Raw genomic sequence first — 22,239 nt, 5'->3', positions numbered from 1 at the left:
GCTATAATCAATGCTTAGTGATACTGTAAATGTAAACAGAAATAGGAAAGATAATCAAATTGTATTAGTCTTGCAAATTTTCTAATAGTTCTCCCTACTGAATGATAACACTAGATTACATAGGGTCAACAGACACAAGAAACGAAAATGTTTGAGGAAGTTCAAGAGGAAAATCATAAGCTACCTATTGCCCAGATCTGTTCCCATGTAACTTCTACATCTTTGACAAACTTTTTTTTAAAGTACTGCAGGAAAACGATGGTTTTAATTGAAGTCAAAGAGTGTAAATGCAGTTGATGCAAAACAGCAGCTGACAGATTTTAAGAATTGGCATTTAATCTTGCAATTGCTTACTAGCCTAAACAACATGTATAACTTTGAATTAATAAGACTGGGAAATATTCAGTCTCATTACTTTTTACATTTACTGATGCCCAAAATGTCTAAAAATTTTGGATTCTTCTCTGGTAATTAACTGACTTCAGTTACTTATATAGGCAGCTCTTTCTGTTTAAAAAAAAAAAAAATCTGAGTTAAATGATAAGTCAATGCAGCATTAAGTAATTACATTATTTTAAGCACTTTCGTTTTCTTATTAAAGAAAATACACACAAAAAAAAACTATGAGTAATCATACTAAGAAATATATTACTGTATTGTTCTAAAATGTAAGCCTGATGGTGTAGTGGTAGTGCTTCGCGCTTCCAATGCACAGGTCCAAGGTTTGATCCTTGGACTGGGCAAGGTCAACTTAGCCTTCAGTGGGTTGATAAACTGAGGACCAAGCATGCTTGTGAACTAAACACTGGGGGTTCTGCGTTAGGTTGACCATCTATTCGGGACATATGCCTTGCACCCCAAGGGCCCTCGGTCAAGAAAGCAGATATGGGCACTGTAGACCTTGTCCCACATGGGCTGTCGCACTACTGAGTTTGGTTTATAGTTCTAAAATGAAAATGCTATTAAATCTGATATAATTGATTAATAATACTAATCATCTTATGAAACAGATTTGAATTATGTATTTTTACTCCAAAAATCTAACCAAATTGGATTATTCAAGGAACTTAATGCTCATTTTAAAATAGAATTCCTTTTCTGAAAGTTTTGATAAAACTTGCAAAAAAATTTTTAATCTTTCTGTCAAACTAGATTTTAGCAAAATGCATTTCTTTGGATTATTAAAAATACAACAAATTATCAAAGCAGAAATTTTTATTTATAGAACAGTTTGTGCATTCATGTAAAAAGCAATTAATCCAAATACTGTACAAAAAAAAATATATTTTCCGATTCAGTTTCAACACTTATCACAGTTAAAATTAATCCAATCCCATTCATTATAACATGAATAAATTCTAAATGTAATTATTTATTTCTTTAAAAATATGTAAAAAATAAAAAAGTAAGAGGCATGGCATAAAATAAATTTATGAATATTTCTCAATTGTGTTATCTGAAGAACTTGAATAAGAAGGCCCATCACAAGCAGAATATTTTGTTCCTTCAAAAGATCGCAAATGAATCTGAAATACAAATTGCAATAAGTTCAGATTATTCACAGTAATATTTGTAAAAGAGAGAAGAATTAATAATAATCTTCAAATAATATTTTCAAACAAAGTCAAGTTAAAAAAATTATATTTTTAATCATTTCCAAAACCAAGCATAAATATTCTGAATTATTTTACTGATGAATAATCATTGCATTTTATGTTTAAGTCACTTTTCATAAAAAGCTGGCTTAGTGTCAAAAAATATTATCTACAATTTGTCACTAAGCCAAGGATATGTTTCTTAACATATAAGACAAATATATAAATTTAATGACCATGCAGGAAGTTAGCTTATTGGAGCATTCTACAGCTGATACCAAATATATATATATATAGTTTTCAAAGAATCTACTCAGCTATTATGTAATTAAAAACTTTAACTCTAAATTCTTTCTATAAAAAGCATTTGCGCCATAAAGTTCATTTTAGGGAAAAATATTAAAGTAATCAAACTTATTTTGATTTAAATATTGTATTTAAAAGTGATCCAAATTTAATTCTACTTAAAAGCATCTTCAGTATTATTAGACATGACAAAGATTTGACTAAAGAACTTCATAAAAATAATGAATTGTGACAAACATAAGCACAGTGAAGAAAAATATGTATAATTAAACAATAAAATAAAGAAATTTATTCATAAAGTGCTGGAAATATTACAAAATTATTGGATAAAAGATAAGCAAGTGACTTCAAGAATGTTCGAATTTCATTCCAAAAACACTTAAATCCATGTTTCTGCAAAAATGTCATTTCAGTATCATGCAAACAAAAAGCATTTTGATTTGCATGGTCCCAAAGAACATAAAAAAGGTCTTCCTAATGATGATAGTAGTAAATATGAGAGATTATTATGGAGTGACAAGATAATGTCATTTGACTGAAACAGCATGAGCATCTTAAAATATATCCAACTACCTATACATATTAAATTTGCATTTAATGACAATATTAGTAATGGGGAACATATTAAGAAATATAACATGACTTATTTGTTCTAAATACTTTTTGTGAAATAAATGTTTAACATTCAGTTCTTATCTGAAGGTGCAGTTCTAAATGGGCCCCCGCCCCTTTCTTTTTATTTTTTTTTTCTTTAAAAAAAAATGTATCTTAAAATAGCATGAGTAGAATTTAGCATCAATCTGCCAGCTGTAGCTGCAAAATGTTCTGAAAAATTTAGTTTATTTTATCACCTCACGCTTATACAAGAGATTAATTATAAACACCAACTAAAAATTTCCAAATAAATTCATTTATCAAAATTGTCAAACATGATAAAGTGATAATGGTAAAAAATAACAGAGTTTAAGGTATGTTCAATCATATGGAAATTAACACTAAAAGGCCATCGCTTTTCCAGCATGTAGAGTAATTTTTTTAAACTTTATTTGAATAATCCAATACATCTTTCAGGAACACACACGTTTGGATTGTAATAAAATCATTATGAGAACCATTTTAGTCTGTAGTAGTAAAATTTAAGTCTTTTCACAAAATTAGTACTGTTATAGAATACAAAAGCACATCAACTAATATTTTCAGTCTTAAAAAATGACAAATTTTCATCAGCTATTATTAGAAAATTATGCAGAAAAAAAAACATAAATAAGCATGCTTATTATTCTTCTAATTCTGTAATTTTTCTCAAAATGACAAAAAAAAAAAAAAAAAAAAGGAAGAAGACTAGTTTTTTTTTTTTTTTTTTGTATTTTTTTTTTTAAAGAATAATTGTTTAGAAAGTAGAAATCCCTTATCTTAGAGTACAGTTATTTTCTATATTTATTTATTGTATTCTGCTACATATTATACCAGTAATGTCCTGGGATATATTATAACTTAAAAATAATGAAATATATTACAAATTTTATAGGGTTTTCTTATCTTGTGGCTATTAATTCCACGAGCAAAAACAACAACATATAAAACGTATCTGCTATTTTGCTTAATCCTTTTTCAAGGTAGAAAACAGATATCAAAGAATTTTAGCATTAATGCTTAAAATAGTTTTTACAATGTCCTTTTTGGTTTTAAAAATACAGTATTGAAATGAAATAATTACCATATGTAATTATATCAAAGACATTTTTTTTAAAAAAAATTTGAAATTGAAAATGGGAGAAGGAGACCACTCATACATGAACTAAGAAAAATGCTGTCTAATCACTGGTGTTCTGATTTTTTTTTATAGACAAAATAAAATCATATCTCCAGAGTTCACACAATGCAGAGTTTAAAAAGTTTATTAATTAAATTTGGAGATAATGAAACTGATATTCATTAATATGAAATTAATGATAAAACATTAATCAGAAACTGCATTTTAAGATAGGGCATGCAAGTTACTCTTCCATCTCTACTGAACAAATCTTCAGATTCAGCTTTTATGCTCATAAGCATTAATTTGTCAGTATTGGAAAAAAAAAAAATCTTCTATGCCATCCATACAGATATGATAAACAACATTTCTTTAACATTTAAACAACATTTCTACGAAAATTATTTAACATACTGGACTATGATAACCTTGTCAACTTCCTATTATTCCTATTTATTAAGTTCCCACATCCTGTTAGCTGCTGTTGGTATTATCCAAGAACATCTGTTGTATCCATTTTTTAAATACATAATCTTCAAATAGCTTATTTTAATCAACATGGAATCATCAGTGTTTCTCCATTTAAAGATTATATTAGCATCTTCATAGAAATGGTAAGATGAGTCTCGAAAACATCTCAAATTTATCCTTCTTTCAAAGCATTTGAACTTTAACAATCCCATCTTGAACTAGAGATTGCTGTACATAAAAAAAAGGTTAAAATAATTTTTTTTTTTTTCTTTCTTTCTTCCTTCTTTTAATTTAGATTTTGGGAACCAACAAAAAAATTTCTCTTAATGTAAACCCTGAATGAAAAAACCTTGAACTTGCTTAATTTAATCACATTTATTGAAAATAACCTCTTCAATTTCAACCACCCATAGCATTACTAGGTTCTCTCTTTTCTAATAAACAGGTTGCTCTTTCAAAACGTTTTTTTTTTTCCGAATCTTAGAAGTAACTTTGTATCACTATTTCATTTTATCACCTCCCTAAAATTATAATTAACTGATTCTGTAGGAAACGCTAATAATGAAATATCAGGATACTGAATAAATTATATGAAATTTCCAGCTGCATAGTTATTTGGCAGAGTAAACAAAACTTCAACAATTTTATACTCATTTATTTATATAGATAATACAAATAAAATCTTTCATTTTGAATATTGTGGAATGTGGAAAATAATAGTAATTTAATAAATGTCAAAGTTATTGCTGAAACTAGTTTTGCATTTCTGGAAAATTAATTTTCTGTAAATGAGGTAGAGATTTATTTAGAATATTTTAAGATTCCAGGTGCTTATATTTTCTATTTCAAAATGTTCACTTCTTTCCTTGGATATCACACAAGTTATACTGTTTTTCTATTCCATAGATTAAAAAGATAATTAAGCGTTTGAGTATTAATATACTACACACAAAATTGATTATATATACTTAATGCAGTTCGAAAATCTTTTTTGTAATATAAATAATGAGTAAATTTTCTCACTATATTGCTAATGCTTAAGAAACGTGATAAAAATTATAAAAAGAAAAGAAAGACATTGCTGAGGATTTTAATTATTTACTACATTTGTTACATTTTTGAAAAATGCACTTAGAGTTTTGCATATAATCAATAAATAAATCATGAAAAAAAATTCTATCCAAAAATTTTCTAAAATGCAAATAATTATCAGATTTAAAAAATGCAATTCAACAAAGTAAAATTGAATATGGTTTACTTCTCCATTCATATACAGATTAACCATTTGCACTTGGATAGTGCCTCACTCACCATTCAAGATGGTGCATCATTTTGACGTTTTATTTATTTTTCAATTTTGATTTTTAAAAACAACTGTAAAATGGTAAAAAAATGCAGATTAATTTTTCAGAGAAATATAACTTAAAATAATTATGTATATTTATTTTTCAGAGCAATAAAATAATCATTATATTAGGTGAATACTTATATACCAAATTACTTTTCCTAGCGCAAAGGATTAATTATTACTTATGAATTAATTCATGTTTGAAAGTTGAAACAATTAGTAATTTGTTTATAATTAATAATTTTTTAAATAATATATTATAACTGCAGTAATATTACACTGAAAAATAATTTGTCTTATTTCTAAATTTATCCTCACATAGCTCTTTTTTGTATGAAAGTCTCTGTATAGGTCAGCATTCACTATTTACGATTAGAGGATATGAAAAACAGAAATCATAAAAGTGAAGAATATACATAAAAGCAATTCAATTTGATTAAATATAACTCATAAAAGAAATTAAACTTAGTCATTCTATACATCATAAAACTACTTCTTTAAATAAAAAAAAAAAAGCCACCAAGACTTTGGCTACAAGTCAAGTACATGTCATAAGGTTAAACAAATATAGGTTATTAGCTTAAACACTGATTTTAAAATCTGCTGGCTGAAATTTTGAACCATATAGGAAACAACACAATAAAGAAGAAATTTTATGGTGCAGTTAGGTCATCGCTGGAAAGTTTACTTGCAGAGTAACTAGCATTTCTGCTGTTTGAACTTCCCTGATATTTTCAGAGATTTCCAGGATTTTTTAAGAAATTTCCCTGACGTTTTTCAGATGTTTCTAATATTTTCAGAACAATGGTTTATTTTATTCTTTAATTATTGTATAATATAATCTTAACTTTATTAGAAAAATTGTTCTACTCTATTAACTAAAATCAATGTAAAATAAAATTTAATTCTCAGAGAAGAAACAAAAACATTTTCACTTATTGAATTTCAGATAAGCTTCAATTATGTAAAACCCTGTCCTTTTTGTAGAAACATTTAACCAACACTAGAAAATAAATGCCCAACTAGAACGGTTTCTTGCCAACTAGGCATATCTCAGGATTGTTTGTCATATTTACTCATGAAAAATGCAACATTTAAATATATGCCCATTGGCAGAGTGCTTAAGAAGAAATTTATTTTTTTTCCTTCCAGTGCAGTCTCCTCTAGCCATACTGTTTACCGTCAAGCCAAAGAGAGCTAAACAATAATTTTACTAACAGAAAAAAAAATCATTTACAAATACAAAATGAAATCTCCGTATCAAAATAAGAAAAATTCTTCAATGAAATCAAAATTATTTTTTAAAAATGCTTGCAGGCTGGCTCATTGCTTAACCCATAAAATAGAGAAAAAATTGGAAAACTGGACCTAATTAATTATTTTTCTTTATTGCATAAAAAGAAAAATATTGTAAATGTATAACTTTTAAAAAAGATAGTATGAATTAATTTTGTAAATTTCAGTGGAAACAGTTACATATACATCAAACCGCATAAAATAAATGCTGCCCTTCTCTTTTTAAAAAATTTTTTGAAAAAATTAAAAAAGACAAATGTACTTATGTGTTAAACAAATTAATTTTTCATTTAATATTATTTTAAGATTATAATGCATTTTGTTGAATGTATGCAGAAATTAAACACAAAATTTTAAAAAATGGTTAAATGAAAACATTAGCATTAACATCAAATTCATGACATCCATAGCATCCATTCATTTGAAGAATTTTATAATCCGTGTTCATAATGTTTAAAAATAAACAGAAAAAAAAATGTTTTATAGAAATTATAGCAATAATGTCCTATACTTCATAATTCAACAAAAAGATCTTCGAGAAGGCAGGAAAAAATAATTATTGTAAAATACTTATTTAATTAAAATAAATTGATTTGGAATTATAATGAGTCAGTATTTTACAAACGGTTTTGAATATTAAATTCATACTTTCGCTCTCTTAACATGTGGTATGATCAATTTGATGCTTGGAGGAAGAAAAAAAAAGGGGGGGGGGAGAACACCATATATATCTTTTTAAATAAAAGGGACCAATTAAAGCTTAAAATCATAACAGTAACAGGGGATGGGCTTTAGTTATGCTACCTTTTTCCACAGTATGCAAAACCATTTTTACTAATTATGTCGATAACTTGGCGTTCTGAAAAAAAAAGTAAACAAAAACTTTCTGCGAAAATATTATATATAATGCAACAGATTAGATATGGTGGTTAATCTTTCAATTCCGTAGTCTGTTTTCCGCTATCAGTAAAAGTTTGATTTTCATTAGTTGCCAATGATATTTTATTCTACTTATGAAATAATACCAGCAAATTATCATGTTCGATAAAAATTACCGATTTATAAAAAAAGTTTCAAGTTTTATGATATATTTTCCTGACTTTTCCCAACCTCACGGAATTCCCTGACTATTCCTGATTTTCATGTTCAGCTGGCCACCTTGTCTTGGGAGGAGGAAATCCAAACTCATAACTGATACAATGGTTGTACCAGTCCATAAGTATAATAATAAGTCCATAAGTATAACAAAAAAAAATCAGATTCAGCAGTTGTGCTGCCCAAAAGAAAAAGGAGAGGAGTCAACTTATATACAAGTATGCAAAATATCATATTTAAAACAAACATTGCTTGGAAAATGGATATAGGTATTTTAGAGACTTTTTTTTTTTTTTTTCAATTCAAATAAGATTTTAGTTCATTAGAAATTAAGAGAAATTTGATGTTTTTTCTAATTAACTGCAAAAATTAATATCACTAAAAATTATGCCTACACTATTTTAAAAATCAGAAAATTATCATTATAATGGTTACAACTTAGCAGTCATGCAATATTTATATCTATTTTTAATAATTTTTTATTTAATTAGTAACAATATTTTCAATAGCTTTAAATGTTTCCATAAATACTTCAATATCTGTTTCTTAACCCATTATAAAATAAATGTTTTACTTTTTTTATACTAGCTCATTTCACAACCATCATGCTCACCATGAAAGTCGCTGGTATCATAACAAATCTTTTATGTTGCTTTTGCTCTCCAAATTCAGCAGAGCATTAATATTTGTAACTTCAAGTTATAATCAATCACACTATTCTAAGAGTCTTGTGTGCAGACTATTCATAGTACTCATATACCTACATAAATACAAGTCTGTGATCTCACCTAAATTTGAGTTTTACTAAAAAAAAATCAGAAAAAATTAATGGATAAAACTGCCAGTTAAATGAGTTTTAAAATGCTTATAAAAATAATAAAAAGTGTCAATGAACCAAACCAGATATATCTCATAATTTAGCTATTTTAGAAAAATTTTATTTATAGACACAAAAAATAAACAATCAATAACATTAAAAAATATATAATAGTATTGCACAAAAATGGATAATGAACAAAATAATAATAATAATAATCTCAATCTTTAGTTTTGATATTTTCTTGTCTGTTGATTTCACTTGACAAATTTCTCTTTAACATTAATAAACATTCAGAAGAAATTCTTGTTATGCTTCACTTAAATTAAATTTATAAATAATATATTCATTGTGTCCATCTGTTTAATTATTGGCTTGTTATCTCACTTAAAAATTCAAATTAAATGTAAAGTTTAAATATTGATATTCATTTACTTCCATAGCATTTTAGTAAGATTGCAACATGCTGAAAAGAAAATTAAGGTATAGCAAATATAAGCATTTAATATACCAGATATTTTTGATTTTTTTTTAAAATCAAAAGAGCTTTCTTTGTTATTCCATAAAAAATCTAATCAAAAAAAGTAAGGGAGTAAAGCCTTGCTATTACATTATTATAGTATATTATTTAACTTTATTGTAGCTTATGATGAAAGAAACAATATTTTTTTTTAATTTGTTTTACACAAACTAGCTTAAAAAAACTATATTCCTTAGTTTTGCACAACAGAAGAAAAACATATGATTAAAATTTCATGGAAAATAAAACTTGTCATATTTAAAAAAATTATACCTGAATATGTAAGTTGACTTCTTCACTGCAGCTCAAATATGGGAAGTTACCACCTTTCTTAAGATGAGCTCTCTTGGCATCTGGATAAAATTTATAGAGTTCTTCACGAGCAGCACTACTCAATGCACTGTCATCAAACACCTACAAAATTGGTTCAAAATAACAACAGCATTCAAGAACACAATTTTAAAATTTTGTTTCTATTTTCACAACTAAAAATCAATATTTATTGTCTTCTGAAAATTGGAAGCACCTTGGCTTTTTGGCAAGATTTTTAATGCCAATTATGCAAAGATTTTAAAATTTTCACAATTAGGAATTTTGTGCCTTGGTGCCAGAAAATTTTACTCTTTCATAAAAATATTTGGGAGGTAACTTTCTAACAACATATAAAAATTTTGCTTTAATCACTGATCAAGGAGTTGCTATTGTGTCTTCACTGAGTAAGTGTAGTATATGATCATTGGTTTTTATGAAAATGATGAAACTGCTCCAGATAACTAAGAATCTGAGCTGATTTACAACATAGTGTCTTGATTTTTTCATTTACTATGAGTTAGTGTGTTGCTGTTATAGCCTAGTAAAGATCAGTTTGTTTTTGTTTGATTAAATATAAATATTTATAATTAATTAATTAATGTAAATAAATTTCTATTTATGTCATCTTACAGTCCATTCAATCCAAGAACCTGTCTAAACTATAACAATATAACATAAAATAATATATGAGAAACTTAAAAATCACATATGTGAGTATATTTAATGCATAAATCTCATTCCTGTATATAAACTTTAAATATGAAAAACAATAGCATAAGAATAGTAGCTTTCAGCAAAGGCCATTTATCATTAAATCTTAAACATAAATAAACATTAATTTAATTTATATGAAATACAATTCAAAGTTCTAAATATAACTTAATCCATAATTTAATAAGGAATAATTCAATCAAAATTTTAGATATTATCTACATCAAGTAAAAGGATTCAACATACATAAAGTTTTAGCAAATGTGTATGAAAAATTCTATTTTCACTATAAAGTACACGAAACAGCCATGTAGAATTGGAAATAGTTTAAAAATTTTCCTATCATTTTTTTTTTTTTTTTTTTTTGACAATTTAGATTACCCTCAACCTCCTTTTCCACTTAAAACACATATAAATGTTTTCAACAAAATGGTTTTTAATTCTGATATTTATACAAAAAAACAAAAACTTGTTTTACATTAAAGAATTTGATATCTTAACAAAAGAATTATCTTAACAAAAGAATTATCTTAACAAAAGAATATCTTAACAAAAGAATTATCTTAACAAGAAATCTTAAACAAAAGAATTATCTTAACAAGAAATCTTAAACAAAAGAATTGGAATACTTTTGTAGAAAAGTTTCACTAAACATATCTATAAATTTTAGGGGTACTATATGTAAATAAAGTTCTGAAATGGAAGTAAATAAAAATAAAAATAAATAAATTTTAAAATAAAAATGAATATTTAATGTAAAGCAAGTACAATGCATAGACTCAAATATACAATTAATAACTTAGCAAAGTTGCAAATCAATGTGTATATAAAATTCTCTACTTAAAAAACATTTATGTAGAAAAATAAAAATTATTAAAAAATCATTGTTTATACATTTTTTATTTATAATTATAAATGGAAAAAAAAGTGTTTATACCACCTTAAATACCACCTTAACTTACATCCATAATGGTTATAGGAATTCCTGTCAGTTTTTGTGGTTCCACATAACAATTCATACATGTTAGAGTAAGCCGAGATGCAAGTTCTCGTTGAGATAAATTGTCCAACTAAAACAAAAAGAGAAAAAGGGCATAATAATTTATATGGGAAAGCACCAACACAAAAAATAAAGATTAAATTATCATAAATCCTTGGTATAAAAAACTACTGACTTATAGATAAAACCTCATTTTTTTAATTAAGTAACATATTTATGCAATTTTATTCTATAGTAATTTTGATAGATTTTATTCATTTTTATTTATAATTTAAAATTATAGAGTAAAACATCAAATTAATAATCAGAAAGTTGTTTTTTTTTTTCACTGCCAACGAATAAAATTAAGAACACATTTTTGAAAACAGCCAAATTCTAACTTTTTTTTCAGAAATATTTGATAAAGGAAAAGAACTTATGTGTTTCAATATATGAAAGGGAAAAAACTGCTACATATATATGCAGTGTAAAGAAGTATTTATATTCGCTCATCTTCATATTACAAAAAATAATTATTTTCAATTAAAATAGAATTCACTTAAATTAAAGAACTCATTTCATACCCTTTCAACCATAAAATCTATAGAATCGGCAATTGATGGTTCCAGATAGCCTTTGTTGAAATTACCCATAATCATTCTTTTCAGAACAACTGAGGGAAACATCCAAAATCTATAAAAAATATTTCTAACAGAAACTGAAATATTTCAACATTATTCAAATTATATCCACATAAATGAGATCAGATTGGAGTTACAATGAATTTCTTGCAATTATAATGAGAATTATGTATACAGCATGGTTATAATTAAACTTCCCCTATAAACAGAAGCATACAATGCAAATGACTGAATGGATTGCAATAAAATTTGGTATATAGACTATACACAAAATGCGCTCACAGAATTTTAAATATATATATATATATTAGCTCCAAAATGTCCACCAGAGGGCACTTTTTCCAAACAAAAAACATTAATTCGTCACAAAAAATGACCAAAATGGTATATAGAAATAATATTAACATTTATTGACTAGTTTAGTAAAGGTAAAAAAATAACATTACACTGTTTACGAAAAAAAAAAAAGTTTAGTTTGCAGAAACAAGAACAGATTAGGACGAAATTGCACAAGAAGAGCAGTTATTGTGTCCAGGATGATGTAGGAAAAGGCTCTTTATGTGACCACCTTCATTCACTTGCAAAATTTCAAGTCAATGTACAGTGTCTTCAACAGCAGATCGTAGCTGATCAGTTTTGATGCTTCACACGTGAAGCATTTTGTTCTTTAACCCTTTAAAGGGTCATTTTTTTCTAGTCATTTTATGTTTAAATATTTTTAGACTTGAAATTAGAATAAGAAAACGGATTCATTTAACTTATTAGGTAAATTAATTTGGTTAATTAATTAATTTGGTTAATTAATAATTAAGTAACAAATGAAGACATTTTGTGTGGGATAAAGAACTGAAGTCTCTAAGTTTCTGTCTTTCTTAAAAAATTTGTCAGAACTTATGCCAACCTACATAAATTCATACAAAGATTGATAAATTTGGTGGGAAGCATACTTCCCACAGTCCTAGAAAGGGTTAAGTTTAATTAACTTTGTTAACAAAGTCAATTTCAATGAACTTTGCAACACCATTGCAACAAGGTACCGTCATCATTACAACCAGAAACATCGACATAAAACATGACAACGACTGCAAACGTTTCTTATCCTAACCTGTTTTGCATAAAACTTCCTCTTCTTTGCAAGCATACAAATCCCAACAGTTTTTCCTAGAACTGACAGCTTTTCCGGGTTTTACATTTTATTATTCATAATTCTTGTTCTGGATTGATAATATTATTTCTGTATTCTGTTTTGGTCATTTATTGTGTTAAATTTAATATTTTTCCAGAAAAGGTGTCCTCTGTTGGACTTTTTTGAACGAAATTTTTTTTTTTTCGAAATTTCGAAAGCACATTTTATGTATAGTCTATATACCAAATTTCACTGCAACACGTTCACCCGTTTGCTTTGTATACTGCTGTTTAGAGGGGAAATTTAATTATAACCATCATGTATACCTATCTAGTTTCCGATGTTTTTATGATAATTACCATTCTCTTTCTTACATGTAATATTTAAACCAGAATTCAGATTATTTTTTTTAATCCTAAATATCTAGAATTAGAATTAAAATTTCTGTTCAGACATTAAAAACAAAAACAAAAATAAGTTTATAACAGATATTTTAATCATTCATATTAGTTATGCACATACATTTAATTTCACTCTTTTACATGTTTTATAACTTTTTATATTAGTATCAGCAGCTTTAATTGCAAAACAAAATGTCTGCTGTTTTAAAAGTGACTTTTAAAATAACTTTAAGGGCTTTTATTATTTGTCTTTGTGTTTCTGTTTTTGAGTATTTGAAGTTCAATCGAAATTCTTATGTGTCTCTGTATTCCTATGTTTACCTGTCTATTTTCAAATGAAAATAAAAATGTGATTATTGGCTATTAAGAAGGTATTGCTAATTATTCAATTGTTTTTTAAGTTTAATATTATTTCAAATACTATCCATTTTAGTTACAATGCTATTTAGGACTTATACTGCGAGTTTGCAATTAGAACTGCTTCGATTAAAACAAGCATTATGTGTTCATGCTTTTTCTTAAGCTGATACAATTTGTGATTTTATTATGGTACTTAAACAATATTAAAATCAAAAAATTAAGAGAAACATGGATTAATACCATTGAATATGATGTTAAGAAAAATCTGCTTTTCTAATTTGTCATTCTGAAGAAACTTTCGAAACTCCTAAAAATTTTAGATCTGTTTAAGAATAATTAATTAAAGGAAAACAATTATTCTGAATATGAATCCTAAAACATTTATGGTTGTTAAAAATGGAATATCAATTCAAAAAGTATTTCTGGCATTCTAAAATTATTAAAAGAATTAAAAATTTAAATTTATACTGAATATATTAAAATCAATATTCAAACATAAAATATAACTAATTTAATACATTTTATTGAAGTCTTAACAAATACTTACAATACAGCAGTGTTTGAGAAGTTGAAAATTGAAGTATCTGTGAAACTGTTGCAAAGTATGATAGACAATACTGTACAAGTGTGATTAGTAGCCTCTGCAAACTTTTGAGCTAAGAATCCCCCCAGAGAAGCACCAAATAAATGAACCTGCACACAATTAAAAAAATTAAATGTATCCAAATTGCAATGAAATATTTTACAATTAATCATATATTAAACAAAATACAGAAAAAATTTCTCAGTGAAAATGAAATAAATTAATTCAGATTTCTGAAAATCCATTATTCTCGCACTAAAAGCAGGTATTTTAGTTCATTTTATTCACTACAAAAATATCTTCCTTCCTTCAAAAAAATTAGAAACCTGATACTAAATAATAAAGTAAAAAACTGATTAGGAAAAAAAAACAGAAAAAAATGTGAACAAATATCAATTTTCTTCAATATTTCTTACTTTCCGATACAGATTGTGACAAACTATTAAACACATTTTTTTTTTCTTAATATATTAATTTAATATTTCTTGTGATAAAAAAAAATATTAATTTGATCTCAAAAATAAAGAATGAACTCAGAAACTAGTATAATGTTCTAAAAGTCAATTCTCTTCTTGCATCAACAAGAGGAATGATGTGCAATCATGTTAAAGATTTTTTTAATTTTTATAGCTTCACTAATTCAGCAAAATAATGGTTACAAATTCAAATTGAAATACACACACTTTATAACACACAAAAACTTACACAAACAAGGCAAAAAACAAAAGAATCAAGTTAAAACAAAAGATTACTTTATCGATGGACAGGAAATCCAGCAATTTACTAAATCCTGTAACCCATTCTTTCATAGTCCAATAAACAGGATACTGCACCTATAACAGACAAAAACATGTATATATAGTAAAATTTCTAAACCATCAAATATAGTTATTTTTTTTTTAATCAGATAACTTAAATTTCTTAAAACTTAGAAGGAAAAAAAAAACCAATAAATAAAAACTGTTTAAAATTTAAGAATAAATTCAGAGGTTTTAAAGAGTTTTGGTACTTCAGATTGTCTTGGATTTGTAGTTACCTTTTTATACAAAATTTAAATGTTCAGAAAGAAGAAATAAAGCATTAAAATTAGCCTCAGTAAATTACATGCTCAGTATACATATATGGTAAGTTTCAGCCTGCCTTTAACAAAATTTGACTATCTTTTTTTTAAAAAAAATTACAGATGAAGCAAAGGATGAATATTATATAAAGAATAAAAAACACTTTAACTTCATATGCAATAAACAACTCATTCAAATTATATTAACTTTAAAAAATATTCAGTTCAATTTGAAATTAATTCATATAATTTTTCACCTTTAATTAAATATGTAGTTCAGAAATCAAGAATAAATATTGAAAAAGATAAATATTTACTGCAATAACTCTGTATCCTTTTGCAGATAAAGCCATGATCTGATTGAAGAAAACATCAGCAGTGCCACTCACAGGTGGAAGACACACTATAGGGCAAGTTATGTTCCGAGGCCCTGCATCATACAATGTCCAAACTTTTGTTGGATCTTGGTCAACAATTATCTATAAATAAATTCATATATGTATATTATTATCCTTTCAAATAAATTATATAATATTTTGGTAAACAAAGAAAAGAATATTTTTAATATCAGGAATAGTTTATGTAGCTCAAAATTTCAAATACTATTGTGAGAAGTTTCTAGAAGACAGAATAGAGTGATGAATTTTTATACCAATTAAAATATTAATAGGCATTTTAAAAAAGCATTTCAAACTGATTTAAAAATGTGTTTATTTAATATATTTTTCTTCAATAGTCTCAATCAAATTCCAGAAAGATATGTTCATGTAAGTAGCATATTAAAATATTCAATTTAAAAAACCAGACCATTTGGATTGGGAAAAAAAAAAGAAAAGATACTTAATCCCTTTTTATTTTCAAATTAATGTGTTTTGTTAGAGAAATATGCTTTAACATTCCTCTAACAAAAAGATCCAACACTTAAAGTATATATATCTACAATTTAAAAATAATCCGAGAAAAATTCCTGCTTCAAATACAATTAAACTGAGTAAATAATGAAATGTAATATTTGATACTACAGTTTAAAATTTGTTTCAAACAAATATAAACAACAAAAGAAAAATGAATGAAAACACAAAGAAAAATAAAGACTTCTATATATTATGAACAGATAAAAATTATTCATAGACTCAAAAAAAAATCAATGAATGAATGAATAAATAAAATTTAAATAAATAAATAAAATACCGAGTAAGCTGATGATGCTTTAAAACAGGTAATATCAAAGAAATTTACACATGGAGCTTCAAATATTTTCAATGACATCCTTATCAAAATTTAAAATCTTCACAAAAATCTAAAGATTTCCCTTCCCTTTCTAACTTCCTTTCGGATTAATATTAAAAAAATAAACGCCCCAACAGTTTTGAAAATAAGTTATTTGAGAAACATGAATTATATCACTATTGATTACTTCACTGTAACTGGAAGCATCAAGTAGTTGCTGCAATAAATTTCTGGATGTCAGAATATTTATTTAGGTGAAAATATTCATTGATAGATGAGTGCTGATGAAATACATGTTAGATGATAAAATAGTGCTTCTTGTAAGCAATGACTTGATAGGTAGAAAACAGAAAGACTAATGAGGCTACTGATGTTAACAAAACTTATAAGACTGAACTAATAAAGAATGAGACGGTTTGAAACCATTTATTAGAAAAAGTCTCAAGTATGATACGCTTTTCATGCAGTGTAAATTTAAAATGGCAAGAAGGCAAATTTCCGTCATAAAATACAATCAAACTGTCCTCACGATTTTGTTTTCATTATTTCACTTTAAGATATTTCCATTTCTTTTTTACTAAGACATGCACAACATTCATCAAAATCATTCGATTTTTTTTATTTTATAATTTTTATAGATTGGAATTTCATTAGAGATAGACATTAAATGCTCAACACAAGTATTTCATCTTAAAAAAATTTCGCTAATTTGGTCCATCAAATTTTTTTTAATATTGGACAACAAAACTCAAACTGAAAGAATTTATATGTATAATGCAAGGATAAATTAATTGATATACACAATCAACATACAGATGAATCCAGCTTAAAAGAAAACTCACTTTCTTTTGTGGAACTCTACTTCTGAAGCTTATATATTCTGCAGAAGATGATATTGCTGACGGAGGAGTATCTAAAATCTGCATCCTTAACAGAAAATTATAAGTATAACAAAAATTAAGCAACTTTCAAACGTGTATATATAAAATAAAATAAAAAGATAAGTAGGAAAATAAAGTAGATTCTTCCAAAATCAAATTACATTGTTAAAGGAAGATTTTCATTTCATCTTTCAAATAGTTTAAATCATTATTTAACTAAATAATAATAATTTAACATATAAATAGGCATCATTTCTAATACAAGATGATAATATATGTATGATAACTAAAGATACCTTTCATATCAATTAGTCAATAACTTTTTCAACCTGAAATGAAACGAAAATTCACGCAAATATTAGTTTTTGTTTACTAAACAAACCTGCTGCCACACATTTTATTCTAAATTTCGGCTAGTTTTTTTTAATACAAGCGATATTTTTATAAATATAGCTTTTTTTAGCTAAATTATTTTGACTTTAATAATGGAATTAAAAGATAAGGGTTTATAATAGTTTAAAATAACCAAAAAAAATTTTTAAGCTTCTTATAAACTTCAGTTTTATCAGAAGTCACATGACACGATATTAACTTTTAAAGCCGCATGTTTATTTTCTCTCTACTTTTCCGTCAAGAAAACAACAAAAACACATTCTTATTTGACAGAAAATGGGAGAGAAAGATTGGGGCATGCTGTTTTCTGTTTCGGGGAGGAGATATTATTCCCATGTTTGATTTTTTTTAAATTAAATCTTAGTTTCATTACTTCGGGAAGTAGTGGGATTGTTTAAATTTCTTTTTTCATTGAAATTGCGGACAAGTAATGCCTCATAAACTTTCTCTCCTGTAAACTTACCATAATAAAATTATAATTTTTTTTACATGTTTATATATTTTAGTGGTTGATTATGTTAAGTGCTCTCATTCTTTCCATAATCGCTATAATTTCAAATAACATTTTATAGCTGTTATATTTAGGATTAATATTTTGGAGTAAAATTTAGACTTCCTATTTATTTTAGACATTACTTAATGTTTCTGAAGTAGTTTTAATATTTTTATTGTTTATTGGTAAATTTCATAGTTAGTATTTTAAGCTGATTAGTTTCATCTTTTAATACTATTAATTAGTTTCATTTATAATTTTCTACGATCATTAAAATTTAGTTTAGCTACTTAGTTTGTATCGTTATCATTAATGCATACATCTTTTTCCTGTGATAGTCATTTCAATCATGTAATGTAACTGCATTTAAGGATTTTAATGTTTGTATTAAACATATTTTTTAAAGAAGTAATAGTAATCTTTTTAATATAAAATTTATCTATGCAGAGACTAATCAAAATGACAGTTGGAGATCAAGAAAGTATGGAAATACATCAAAGGCTTCTGAAAAAGTTTGTGATATGAAATACTGTCCTATATGCAGTTATACTTCAACAGAGGCTGTGGATTTACGGTGTCATATGGCATCTCATGTTAGTTTTCATCCTCCTTTTAACTGTCCTGTTTGTTATAAAACATTCTCAAATAAATATAATGTTCAAACTCATATGGTAATACATACGGGTGAACGGCCTTTTGAATGTAATATTTGTTTTAAGTCTTTCAAACAAAAATCTCATATGCATGCACATCAAAGAAATACACACTCAATGCTAATTTCATAATTTTTATATACCTGGAAATAATATTTTCAAAAATTATTTGTTGAACATTGAGCATTTGTCATATATGTATGTATAGATACAAATTATTGAAATACTATTTGTTCAAATATACATTCAAAATTTCTGATGCTAATGAGCTAAGTAAAATTGACTTTTGATAACCAATATTTAAGTAATCAAAATTTAGTTATTGTTAATAAAAATAAAAGATGGAGCAAATATCTACTTGAAGATTCAATACTTTAAAGAGTTTATATTTTATGAAATTAGTATGTCAAATTATAGAATAATTAAATTTTCATAAAATAAACGAAGTATATAAAAATATTACATGTTAAACTAAAAGAAATCTTAGTGCTTTTTTGCTAAAGCTATCAAAAGTACTCAATTTCTAGGTTATAGTTTAAATAGAAAATAAGTTGTGCTATAATAAAAAAATAGCTATGATATCCTTATTTTACTTCGTTTGTCCTTTGAAACTTTAATGAAAAATGTTTTCATTTTTTTTAAAATTGTATAATTACAAACAATGTATTTGTTAAGGTTTTTTTTTTTTTTTTGAATAATTAAAAAAAACACCTTAACAAAGATATTGTTTGTAATAGTAAATAAATATTTGCATGTCTTTATACTATATATATATATATTAGCTTACTCTACTTTTAAGTTTCAAACACTTATCTGCCTCAAGATTGATGTCATATAAAAAAGTTTTATGTTAGTCTTTAACTGTTGTTGCTAGCATATTGATTTAATTTCTTGAATAAAATGATCTTCATTGCACCCAATAATTTAATCACCCACTCTAAAGCAAATGTTACCTTTCAAATTATTTATTTAACATCAAGTTTTCTTTTTCTTCATTAATGTATATTCTATTCAGTATTTATTGATATATTACATTCAAATTTTGCTTTAAATATTTATATCTTTAAAAGATTACTTACTCATTTTAAAACTTGGCAGGAAAGAAATGTTATAGAAAATCACTGAAATAGAATATCATTCTGTATTCTATATTTCACATAAAAAATTATATATGTAATACTTACTATTTATATGAAATATCATTACATATAATAGTAACATTATTTTTTACTAATATTACTATGGTTTACTTGTAATATTTACTATTTATATACCATAATATTTATATGAAATGATAATTTGAGTTATTCTTGAGATTTTTTTTTCCTTTCTAATTGTTATTAGTTATTACTTTAACATAGAAATTAAGTTTTTTTTTTTAATTTTATTTTTTAAAAATCTTGTTTTGAATTCAAACTTCAAAACAGAAAAATGTGAATTCTCTCCTCCCCTTCTTCTTTCTGAAATGTTACCAAGTTTTTATGATTGCTCATAGAAAAATTGAATAATTCAAATCCATGTGGATGTTTCCAATTACCAACTTAAGATTTGCCTTCAGTGCTCTTGGATATAGCCCTATTTAAACAAATCAAATAGGAATTAGGTTTTCTTTCATAATTAGGTAATCTTTCTTAGATGAAAAAAAAAATTTAATCAAAAAATTACCCTACGGCATTTCTATTGAATTTGTGTCTCATGATTCTACACTATCTTTATAGCTAGATCATAGCAATATATGCATTATGAAAAAAATGTATATTATTATATATCCCAAACTTTTTTTCTATTTCTAATGATAAATGTTTACATCACCTATCTAAATATTAAAAGCTGATAGTTAACATTTTTTGCATTATATGGAGGCTATTATTCTATGTAACTCTCTTAATGGAAAACTATTATTATTGCCACCTCAATTCTTCTTCAATGTATTCTGTACTTTAGTATCATATTATGTCAGAGTAACTTTTGTTTTGAAGTAAAAACTAAATTGTTACTGTTAAATTAAATATTTTTTGGAGAATATTTTGTACAATTATTTTAATAGTAAATGTTATACGTTAATCAGTGATCTCATTGCATGTACTCAGTATAAATGAAAGAACTTAATTATTCCCTGAATTATATTATTGATTGACATTATCTCTCCTGTTTCTAATCAAAACTTATTCTAAAGAACTACAAATAATGACAAATGTTTAGGGATTTTTTTTTTTTTCTAATTTAAAATACACATACAGATTTTACTGTTTTTCATAGAGAAATTATTTACAAATGATTTTTTTTTCAAAGGTATTTTCACTGAATAGCAAAAGTTTTTATCACATGCATATTTATATCTAAATAATAGTCTTATTGTCTATTGTAAATACTAACAGTAACTTTAATCTTCATACTTTTTTTTTATTGTAAAATGCATAATGTTCTTTTTGTCTTTTCAAGTTAATTTTCCATTTAGGCCCTTTTCCTCCTTCGCATTGTTCAGCAACTTATTCATTAGAATGCATTGTTAGTTTAAATTGAACATAGGCTTGATTTTTGGAACTATGTTCTATGTTCAACACATTTTTCTATTTTTGCCTGACTTCTAGAATAAATGTTGCTCTTTCATATTTTATATTCATTACGCTGACAAAGTATGGAAGTCCTAAAAATTGTTTTTAAGATTTATACAAAATGTGTGTGTGTGTGTGTGTATGAGAGAGAGAGAAAGATGCATTTCCCTGATACTTTCCTTATAAAATGAAAAGCTAAATAATTTTCTTTTAATAAAAAAAATTTAAAAAAACAATTATCAATGCACTTTCTAGTCTAAATTATAAAAACCAAATAAGCAAATATATAACAGTAAAACCCAGCACTAGTCAATTGCAAGTCTTTGATTTATATAATTAGGATTCATATAAATCACTTGAAATAGATATTGACATATTTAATTTCCTTTTATGCCTGTTGCCCCAAAATTTATTTTTTATATTAATACATATATTTTTAATATACTTAAAAAATTAACAGTACTCAAAAAATTATAATGCTAACAGGAAAAAAGAATTTAATAATAATGATTTCTGTTACATTAATCTGAAACTAATAAAATCCCATCTATTTATGAAAATTTATGGAACTATAGAATTTCAAGAAAATACAATTCATAAAATAAGAGGTAAACAAATTAAAATATGTTAACAGCCAAGTTGCACTTCTATCTTTTGTTT

The 22,239-nt window shown here is 25.4% G+C and overlaps 1 protein-coding gene and 1 long non-coding RNA gene across 2 annotated transcripts; one reads left to right on the top strand and one right to left on the bottom strand.

The window, feature by feature from the left end:
- Positions 1-1,197: 1,197 nt before the first annotated feature.
- Positions 1,198-17,889, bottom strand: LOC129961693 (maspardin-like). The gene is made up of 9 exons (XM_056075233.1): positions 17,782-17,889; positions 17,447-17,531; positions 15,692-15,853; positions 15,067-15,147; positions 14,279-14,424; positions 11,788-11,896; positions 11,187-11,294; positions 9,475-9,615; positions 1,198-1,526 (listed from the first exon to the last, which is right to left on the bottom strand). The coding sequence occupies exons 2-9, from the start codon at positions 17,528-17,530 to the stop codon at positions 1,431-1,433; spliced, it is 927 nt and encodes a 308-aa protein (XP_055931208.1). The 5' UTR covers position 17,531; positions 17,782-17,889; the 3' UTR covers positions 1,198-1,430.
- Positions 17,890-18,090: 201 nt separating this feature from the next.
- LOC129961723 (uncharacterized) lies at positions 18,091-19,077 on the top strand. Its single transcript, XR_008783818.1, has 2 exons — positions 18,091-18,305; positions 18,819-19,077. It is a non-coding gene; the product is annotated as an uncharacterized LOC129961723 (long non-coding RNA).
- Positions 19,078-22,239: the final 3,162 nt, after the last annotated feature.

Source organism: Argiope bruennichi, chromosome 2 (assembly GCF_947563725.1).
Source record: "Argiope bruennichi chromosome 2, qqArgBrue1.1, whole genome shotgun sequence".
NCBI lineage: Eukaryota > Metazoa > Arthropoda > Arachnida > Araneae > Araneidae > Argiope > Argiope bruennichi.
This window is presented reverse-complemented; position numbering and strand designations above follow the sequence as displayed.